Source organism: Urocampus carinirostris, chromosome 19, assembly GCF_059441175.1.
Source record: "Urocampus carinirostris isolate Australia breed hairy pipefish chromosome 19, RoL_Ucar_1.0, whole genome shotgun sequence".
Taxonomy (NCBI): Eukaryota; Metazoa; Chordata; class Actinopteri; order Syngnathiformes; family Syngnathidae; genus Urocampus; species Urocampus carinirostris.
In genome coordinates, this window is record NC_142367.1 from 7,369,441 (window position 1) to 7,379,952 (window position 10,512).

At 41.4% G+C, this 10,512-nt stretch overlaps 1 protein-coding gene across 1 annotated transcript; it reads right to left on the reverse strand.

Moving 5' to 3' along the window:
* Window positions 1-2,031: 2,031 nt before the first annotated feature.
* On the reverse strand, window positions 2,032-5,879 carry LOC148347035 (uncharacterized). Its single transcript, XM_088323905.1, has 2 exons — window positions 4,794-5,879; window positions 2,032-4,212 (listed from the first exon to the last, which is right to left on the reverse strand). The coding sequence occupies exons 1-2, from the start codon at window positions 5,596-5,598 to the stop codon at window positions 2,798-2,800; spliced, it is 2,220 nt and encodes a 739-aa protein (XP_088180031.1). The 5' UTR covers window positions 5,599-5,879; the 3' UTR covers window positions 2,032-2,797.
* Window positions 5,880-10,512: the final 4,633 nt, after the last annotated feature.

Below are 10,512 nucleotides of genomic sequence, written 5' to 3' on the forward strand. Positions count from 1 at the left end.
GTGCAAGAACTTGGATGTGTATGCAAACATGTGTTAAGATGCATGTGTGGCAAAAAAGTGACACTTTTAGTGTCTTCTTTGCAGAGATATCACTTTCTTTTGATACACTATGAGCCCAGTCCAATTATTATTTCAGTTTTGGCTTTATCTCGTGTTTTATAATCTTGTTTTTATAGCTAGGTCGAAACAGACCCCAACAAAACAATTGTAACAATCTCAATTAAAGCATTTTATACTGCAGTGGTTTAATTTTTTTCCTGTTTATTTTGTTAATAAACATTCCAGACAAAGTCTAGAAGCCTCAATGTCATAAACAAATATATCTGGTCTTTATATGCATTCAAAATTCAAAACGGGTTGGTGGCAACCCGAACACAAAGGGAAGGTTTAATCTCTTCTTTTGTGAAGCAAGGTCAGAATACACGTGTCCTAAAACGTAAAAAGCTGATGAAAAGGACAAAAGGGTACAAAAAAGGCTGGTGGTCAGCTTGTGCAAGTACGGTGGTGGCTCCAGCGCCAAATCCTCTTATGTAAAGCGGTCCAGTGCAGCCTGTCACTCATCCATCAGAGAAATTGCACACTTATCCGCCTATGCCCGTTGTCCATGTTTGTGGATTATTTTCTGCCTGCCGTGTATTAGCAGTGGCGACGTATTAAAATTTGTGTTTGTGCTCTTTTTTTTTGTCTGTCCTTTGGGGATTATGTAAACCCGCATGGGGCCACAAACACGCAAACCTCTGGAATGAGGATGTTGAAAATCACGATGATGATATAATGCAATCCTTATGGGGCTTGAGGTCATTAACATTTTTATTAAAGTAGTTGACATTTTTGGTTGTATTTTATGTTGAATTGACACAATAAAGATTTGGAAATTAATTAAAGGGCTCTGATGATGTCAAAAGGGTAAGCATTCTGTTTTGCAATGTCAAAGAAATAATGAATCAATGTCAGAACAGGTGCATTGAATACAATAGTTGAACTAAATTATATAAAGTGATTGAATTGTATTATGTATTCGCACTTTAGTCAAGATTTGTCTGATTCTGTCTACTGTCTGTGGAAACAAGGGACATGCAGGGGTTGCTACCTTTGAGATAACTCCCATGACCTCCCTTCTAGCCAAAACCATCCCACCCAGAGGCTGGCCAGAGTCGTGTGAGCTGGAAGAACTGCTCACACCTAAAGTTCAGTTCGGTTTGAGCAAGCAAGGGTGCAAGAGGGTCCACCTTAACAAGCGACCATAGTTCTGAGGTAGCAAGAGATGAGCCAGGAGCAATAAAAGCTTGCTTACAATAAAGTCTCAAGTAGCAAGAAAGCAACAGTTCTGTTTGAGCAAGTGCCTAGCAAGGGAAAACGACCATGTCCTGTCCAACAAGCAACCAAAAAGGTTCTGAGCAAGGAGCAACAAAGCCTTGCTTAGCCAGCGTCCTGATCAGGCCAGCCGCCAGGCCGGTGGGCCAGCCAAGAAACATAGCCCCAACGCCCTGCATCCAGTGGTTCTGGTCTCAACCGGGCGTCGAGGGCTGCAATCTCACCAGAATATTAGAACCGGCCTCCATCATCATCAAACTGAAACTAACTAATACCTGTTGATCCAATGGTGGCAGGTATGAATTGGCATATTTAAAGGGCATATACTGTAGGGGCAACACATCAAAAGCCCCCTATGGCTGTCAAGTCAAGTCAATTCATGTTTATTTGTATAGACCTTAATCACCAGAAGTCTCAAAGCACAGACTACAGACTATTACAGACTACAAACTATTATTACACCATACCTGCCAACTTTTGAAAGTGAAAAAGCCTAGTAGCTAGGGTCCAGGGGCCGCAGGCCCTGGTCAGGTCCAGGACGATGTCCGGTGGGGGGTTCAGGGGGGTGAAGCCCCCCTGAAGTCAAAGGATTTTTAGCATTTTCAGGGCTTAAAATGCAGCTAAGAAGTAACAAATTTTACATTTTTTTCACAATCACAACCTCATGTTTACAGTCAATTTACCTAAACTGTACTGATGGAAATAATCAAAAGAAAGTTCTTTAAAGCTCAACAATGTATTTAATATAACAAAGTCATAGAAAACCCTCATAGTTTTCTTTTCTTTTCAATATTTGATACAATAAGAAACAAAACATTTAATTTTTTATCATTGAAGTAATATTATTCAGTGTTGGTTCTTGGGTTGGTTTTCAGGTTAGTTTGGAAACTTGTTATTTGAGATATTCCAATATATTTGTGAGTGAATAATTATATAATTGATTTTGATCAGTTTTTATATAAATAAAATAACAACCAGGCCCAACACTGACTAATACTTAAATTTTACATGCAATTTAACTATTGGAAGCAGTTGAAGATAAAACAAAATTTGGCAAACAATAATTAAACTAATTATCTAACTAAGAAAACATTTCACTGGCACATTTCCAAGTGTCACTGCACTGCATACAAGTGTATGTCCATTGAGGCAGTCACTTCTCATCTTAGAAATTCCCAATTTCACTTAACTGACTTCAGCACATATTTAAGCAATAAACAAACTAAAGGCTAAATCTATATATATCATGCAAACAATTTCACTGGCACATTTCTAAGTGTCACTGCTCCATTGAATCAGTCACTTCTCAAAGTGAAGCAAGGCACACCAGAGTCAATTGAACATGCGAGGCCAAAAGATTTTTCTCCGCTGAAAAGCAGATAATAAGAGACTGAAAAGCCATAAACATGCATGGGTTGATTCACTTTAGCAAAATTAATGATATCCAAATGTTCTCCATGTTATACAAGCTACAGCCTAAGCATTATTTGTTTTCCATTGTGCATCGTTTTGATTTTTTCAACTGGTCTTTCGAATGGGTCACACTGTGGCACTTGTATCCAGATGATGTCATCATCATTTTCCTAGTCATCAGGCTGCCAAGCACTTTGGTCGATAGACTTGCCCGGAACTCCGTCTTGTTCTTGTTGACATGACTGAAGATGCGTTCACAGTCTGCGTTGCTGTGATAAATCACCAACACAGACTTGGCCACTTTGAAGAGGGCTCCAAACTTGGCCTTGCCAGTGGCTGGGTCCTTGAGTTTTGAGAGCTCGTTCCACGCTGTGTCCACTCGCTCAGCTTCTGTGATGGCAGGGGTGAGTGGATCGCACTGGTATACGAGGAACTCCTCTTCCAGACTCCTCTTGTCATCCTTGGTCAGGAGGTGAGGGTACCTCTCAGCAAAGAATCTCACCTGGCTGAACTTGCAGTCCTGCCTGTAGCTGATATCCAGCATCCGGGCATTCACCAGAACTTCATCCCCAAAGGGAAATGCGCTGATCATGTAGCTGCATGTGCTGCTGTAGAATGCCCTGACACTGGAAAAGAAAGTGGTGAGGTCACATTCCTTTGCATGTTCAGCCACATAGTCCCTGCAGTTGGTTCCCATGAAGAGATCCTCGTCGTCCTTCTGGTTGGCCCGGTCCTTAAAGTTCACCTTTGTGATGTCACTGGCAGCGATGATGACCTTTGGCTTCATTAAGCACATGATGAGCTTGCTGAACTGAGTCGAGAGCACATGGTGCAAGAGATGCACGCAGGGTTCATCTTTTTGGAGGAAGGTGTTGGTCTCGTTGAAGATTGGCAAGACTGCCATCAAGAAATGGGCATACAACAAAGTGTTCTTGTCACTCATCTTGGTGAGGATAAGGCTGGCTTTGCTGCTGCTGGTCTTGGTGTCATCTTCTTTCTTCTTCTCCTTCACCTTCTTAGACTTGTCCGCCACTTCCTTCTCCTTGAACATGTACCTGGCCAAGTCGAAGGTCTTGGAGGAGTCTGCTTTCTCATCTGTTGCCTGAGGAGCGGCCGTGTCCAGCTTCCTTTTCTTCTCCTCCGACTTCTTCACATCAGGAGTGTAGGGCCTCTTTCTTCCTCTGCTGGATGGCATGCTGGACTTCTTCTCATGACCCACCTCTGCCTCAAAGAACTTGATGAGAGCCGTCCACTGCTGAAGGAGTCGGTCCAAGCAATGCTCCAGGGACAGCCATCTCGTTGACACATGCTTCAGGATCTTGGCCTTGGGTAGACCTTCCTCTTCTTGGAACTGTCGGAGTGCCTGCTTGCGTTTGCTGCTCTTCTCCAAGTAGTAGAACACGTCCACAAGCAGATCATCTAGCTTCACTGGCAATTGCTTCGCCCCTCTCTGAACAGCCAAGTGGATGAGATGGCAGGAACAACCTGCAAATTAATTGCAAAAATTGTAAATGTTCATGGATAAATAGATAATATCCCCAATTCTGGAACATAATCTAAATGCATAAAAACAAGGTTGTCATGGTGTAGTAAAAATTAATACTGTAGTCATAATGTCAAGAGATGTAATGTTGGTGGTAATGGTTAATGCAAGTCCTCATATACCTATGGCTGATGGATTGTAATTTGCTTTAAATCATGTAATTTTAGTAATATTTTATTAAAAACATTATCTGAAGTTTTGATATTTAAAAATTAGGAGTATAAGAAATAACATGACATTTCCTGAAACTACTTTGTAAAACATAACTAATTAATTACATCTATACAAACACACATCTCAAGGTGATTACTATGGGCACATAAAAATAATTAAATGACAAATTTTACTTGAATTAAAATATCTCAATATTATAATTGAAATCAGTACTGTAAAAGAATCTATGGAAAATTGTATTTTCAAGTGATATATTTGATACCATAAATTAATCAGCTTGCAGCGTTTTCGTAATAGGCACATCGATATGAAATAATAATAATTTTGAATAAATTGCATAGTCAATTACCTGCGATGTATGCCGATGGAGATTTTTCTGTGATGAAGGACGCGACTCCTTTCTTGGATCCAAGCATAACAGCGGCGTTGTCGGCAGCAAAACACACTAAATTATCCCAGGGAATGTTGTTCGAGTTCATTTCTTTTTCGATAATCTTAAAAATGTTCTCGCCCGTCGATGCCGTGTTGCATTCTCTCAACGAAAGAAGCACTGACAGAACTTTTCCTGTTTGGTTATCGAAGAATCGTACACAAATTGGATAAAGTTTTACATCGTCGTAGTCTGTACTTCCATCAGTAGACATGCTAAAAGGCGAAGATTTGATGACATCGACGATGCTTTGTGATGATTCTTCACCAAGGCACTGAACGATGTTCGAAGTTTTCGTTCTCCCACAACCATATTTTTTAGCGATCTTAGAATCGGGAAACATTCTCCTGAAAAGCGGTCCCATGTGGTCGGCCATAGCGATTGGAACACCATGTTCAATGATCGCTTCAGTAAATAACACTTCGGCATTTATGACGTCCAAAGAATCGGTTGGGGCGACAAAAAAAGTGGAGATTTTGCCGCTGGAATTACTGTCATTGGCATTTGATTTGTGTTTTTTCGTTCCAACGTGGTCTTTAACGTCGCTAATTCCTCCATGACCCACAGAAAAGTCTTGTCTACACAGTGTGCAGTTCGCGTAATTTTCACCTTTTCTCGATCTGATAATTACTCCAGGGAAAGCTTTGAAATATTCTTCACGAAAGCACTGTAATTTTCGTTTCGGTTTCACAATTTTCTGCACTTTTTCTCCGGTAGATTCCATGATCTATTCAAAGCACCGTGACCTACATCTCGGTTCCTTCTCGCTGCCGATTAAACAATGGCAGTGCTCCAATTGAGCTAAAAATAAACCTCCCGCATGCGCAGACGACTGGCAGTGCCGATAGCCTTTGTTTGAAATGGTACTTCGCGATCTCGCGGTGGAATGTTTTTCGTTCTTTATTTACGATTTTTTTTTTTTTTTTTTTAAGGGGAAAACCGTAGTTTTTGTAATGAAACCGAAACACCGTAGTGGGTTCAAGAAAACCGTACTCATTACGGCAGAACCGTAGTAGTTGGCAGGTATGTTACACCATACCCTGATCTAAAACCTACATGAGGACGAGGAAAAACTCAAAACCTGAGCATGAGGAAAATGAGGAAACCTTGAGAAGGGACCACATATGAGGTTGTCCCCCTTCCAGGATGACCAGGCTGCAATGTATGTTGTAATACACAGACATCGTCAACATGAAATATAGATCAATCATAAGCTATAGAAGATAAGTGTGTTTTAAGTTTAGATTAGATGAGGTTGCAGATTGAACCTCAGGGATCAGAGAATTCCACAGCACCGGGGCCTAGATGGAGAACGCTCTCAGGCCTGCTGATCTTTTCTTGGCTCTTGAGATCACTAGCTAACAAGCATTTTCCGAGCAAAGGCTCCGAGCAGGACCATAGAAGGAAATTAAACTTTGGTGTGACGTGACGTGAAGTGTGTACGCCAAAGTGGCAAAATACTATCAAAATTTGTCAACTCCCCGGTTTTGTCACCGTGCTATCCATTTTTTTCATTTGTCCCTTTATTTTTACCAAAGGACTTGAATGCCATATTGAAACAGATTGAAAAATATGTTAAAAAAAAGGTTAGTACTGAGCTTTTGCGTAATACTCATTATATTTCCGGTCACGCACACTCATCACAAATTGTGCATACGCATACGGTATGTCACAAAAGTTAGTACACCCTTCACATTTCTGGGGAATTTTCATTATAACGTTTAATAGAACATCCCTGAAGAAACATCACTATGACACAATGAAAAGAAGTCTGTCAACAAAGTGCACGGCTTATTAGAAAGTTATCCTCTGATCTGATGAGACAAAGATTGATTTATTTGGCTCAGATGGTATATAGCATTTGTGGCAGAAAACAGGTGAGGAGTGCAAACATGTTTGTGCCATGCCTAAAGTCAAGCATGGTGTTGGGAATGTCATGGTTTGGAGCTGCATGAGTGCAACTGGAATTGGGGAGTTGCATTTCATCAAGGGAAACACAAACTCAAGGATATAATGTGAAACATTGGAGCAAGGAATGATCCTCTCCCTCCAGAAACTCAGTTGCAGGGCCATGTTGGTATTGACCCCAAATACACTTCTAAGATGAAAGGGGCTATGGGTAAAGTGGATGGACTGGCCAAGCATATCTCCAGATCCTAATCCAATTGAACATCTTTGGGGTATCCTCAAGCGAAAGGTGGAGAATCACAAAATCTCGAAAGACTCCCCAAGTCAGTCATGTTGTCATGGAGGAGTGTAAGAGCATTCCAGTAGCAATAAGTAAGGCTCTGGTGAAATCCATGGCCAGGATGATTAAAGTGGTTCAGCAAATGGTGGTGTCAGGTTTTTAATGTAAATCTCTTGATTTTATGTCTCAAGGTAATCAACTTGTTTTTATATTATTAAATATAAAAACAATGTTTCTCATACAAACAGACACATAAAGTAACGTCTCAACAATGAGTGTAATTATATCTTTTGTACTTTTATCAATCTTGTATTTTATTTTGAAGTCGTTCTGGCTCTGTACTGGTTCCTCTGACGTCACGAATAAACTTCCTGGCTTTTCTCTTTCCGGAAACTCAACAAGAGGTCGCGTGAGTTTTTTGCCCCCACCATAATGTCGAATTAAACCATATACATGTATTTTATCTGTGCAAATATGGCCACGAAATAGTCATAATAATGATTGACTTTGACAGTGGCCACACAAAATATTGAACTCCAGGAACTTTTACTTAAGAATGTACTCACTTTTGTTACCAGGGATTTAGCTATTCATGGCTATATTTTGAGTTTTTGGAGGGGGAAAATAAATGTACACTGCTATATAAGCTTTACAGAGACTACCTTTCCTTGAAATGATGTTTCTTTAGTGTTGTTTAATTGAACATTATGATGAAATATGAGGGGTGTACTCACTTCTCTGACATACTGTATATGTCAACGATTGTGTAGCTGGGTTCAAATACTGTATTCCCAACAGCATTCAATGCGGTTAAAGTGCACTACCCATCAGAGAAACGTGGGTATTGCAGCAAAAGGGGAAGGGGGTTCGACCCCATCTACGGAGTTATCAGTGTGGGCGTTTACCCCAGTTTTGCAGCCTTAGAGCAGTGTGGTGTCTCCGTTAAGTGTGCTGCGCGCATTTCTCCGGTAATGTGCGGATATATCTGCTTTGTCACATTTAGCTGTTGTCGGGTGGGAATCACTTTCCCCCCAGGACATTTGCGCTGTCAGAGCTAGGAACACTCCCCTCTTGCCGTCTACAGGCACAATCTCCCTGCTCACTGGTACATTCTGGCCGTTGCTGCTGTTGTTGTTGTTGTTGTTAGATCGCTTCAAGTCGTCTAAAGATGATCTTTAGGAACGACATGGAAAGCTTCGGTTGTGTTACGAGTTCCGCGAATTGGCCGCTCCGAAAGCGGATGAGGTCAGCTTTGGTAACTTGTACCGAAGCGTTCGTGTAGCGGGTGGGAGACGCATTCGTCGGCCATGTGGCCGTCCACAGGACACCACGTGGAGGTTGCGTTCCTTGTCCTGCGGCCGTTGCTGCTGTCTTGGCCCGGCCAATTGCAGTCTTACTTTAAGTGCTGTAACATTTTGGCATCGGGGATACCATCGGGACTTCTGCTGAGGCCCTTGGACTCCTTGCATTGAACTACTCTTGGCTGTGACATATTTGCTCAAGTGGCCTGCGACTTGATCTGCTGCTGAACTGAAGTGCGTTTTTAATGGAGTGCAGACTTACATTTTATTTTTATTTTTTTAAGTTTAAGTTGGTTTACTTTTATGTTAGTCTTGTTCCTTTTGTCATTTGCTGAGACTGTTTTAGCTACAAGAGTGAGAACCAATTTATGTTTAATTTTATTTTCAGGTGTTTTACAGGTGTTGAGGGCTTTGGACCGGCAGCAGTTTCCCAGGTGGTGGTCCCGGTTTTCAGTTTTTCGTTTGTTGTGTCACAGCGGTTTGTAGTTTGATTCCACTCCCCCTTCTTTTGCCACCGCTGTCGTATCAGGTCTCCAGCCCTGATGCGGTCTTAGTTTTTTAAGGGGTCTCATACATCATAATATGTCTGCAATTCATTTTAAGAATATGAAATAAAGCAGATAATGTTGTATATGGAAGTCACGTCCTCCTGTCAGGTGGGTTTATTTGAAAGGTTCGTGATACCCGGTTGCCATCAGGGCCAACACCCAAACACCCACTTTTGCCACAACACATAAATTCCACTTCAAAGAACTAATGTTACACTTTCCTTTGATTCCTATAGTAACATACCCTCAGTAACAAAACAAAATAGAAATAAAATGCCCAGGAGCTATACAAAATCATCGTCGGACCACCATTTTGTTTTGCCGTTTTCTGTGAGGAAAGCTAAGGGACAGTCTTGATCTTGTATGCTCCACATGCAAAACTTTATCTATACATTCAACATGGGTTTAAAACAGTCCTTATACCTGGGTTCTAGTCAGGTTACACAATGTTTTCACAGGACAGAGGAGTCATTCTGTGCATTCTCATAGTTAGTGTCTAAGGAAATCTGCTTATCGCTGCATACCAAACAGTGCCCACATTTGTTAATGCTTAAGTCACTTTCCTTTTTTTCCCAGAAGACTGAAATTTAAAGGTACACAAGTTTATAAACTGCATTCAATTGTTGAAGTCCAACTATGGTAGGACTAATGAGTCCTATGTATCCAAAGCCCTGACCATTCACACAACAGCATTTTTGTTTTCAGAAACAATACTCACGTTTATTGTGGAAATCTCATCATTCATTCAATGGCTTCACTTTGTAGAACTCTTCTGTCTCACTCTGAATGATCTCTTTGTTTTTGTACAAATCTTGGGTATTTTCACATAGACATGTCTTTGTTTAAAATATGCCCTATTCAACTATTATTGGGTTGACTTGCATAATGCTTTAAATCTCTTGTACCAGTTGAATGACTAGTTAATATTGACATAGGTATCTGGTGAATTCGGGGGTCAGTTGGAGAGAGTGTGAAACCCCAAAGTATTGTAGTTTTGTTCCTAGACCAGGGGTTGGGAACATTTTGACTCAAAAAGCCGTGAAATTTCAAAAAAATTATAGAGATAGAATATTGAGAGTCACTTTATATTTGGAAGAGAAGATTAAACGATGCGGCAGCACGGCAGCGCAGTGGTTAGCGCGCGTGCGGCACAGTTCTGAGGTCGTGGGAACCTCCTGCGTGGGTTCAAATCCAGCTCCCGGCCTTACTGTGCAGAGTTTGTATGTTCTCCCCGTGCTTGCGTGGGTTTCCTCCGGGCACTCCGGTTTCCTCCCACATTCCAAAGACATGCATTTCAGGTGAATTGGCTGTCCCCGTCTGCCTTGCAATTGGCTGGCAACCAGTTCAGGGTGTCCCCTGCCCACTGCCCGATGATTGCTGGGATGGGCTCCAGCACCCCCGCGACCCTACTGAGGATAAGCAGTGCAGCTGATGAGATGAGATTAAACGATGCATGTTCCTCCTGAACCCAATAAATTGAATGTGGAGTTCTTCAAGGTTCAATTTTAGGCTCAGGATTTTTTAACCAATAAATGCTTCCACTTAATCAGGAGACACCTCAACAGCTTCAATAGTTACGCTAATGACACAAGTCCTATTGA

Coding starts and splice junctions, on each gene's coding strand:
- LOC148347035 (XM_088323905.1), bottom strand. CDS start 5,598: ATGGAATCTACCGGAGAAAAAGTGCAGAAAATTGTGAAACCGAAACGA. Junction 4,213..4,793: donor TCCATCGGCATACATCGCAG/GTAATTGACTAT, acceptor ATTAATTTGCAG/GTTGTTCCTGCCATCTCATC.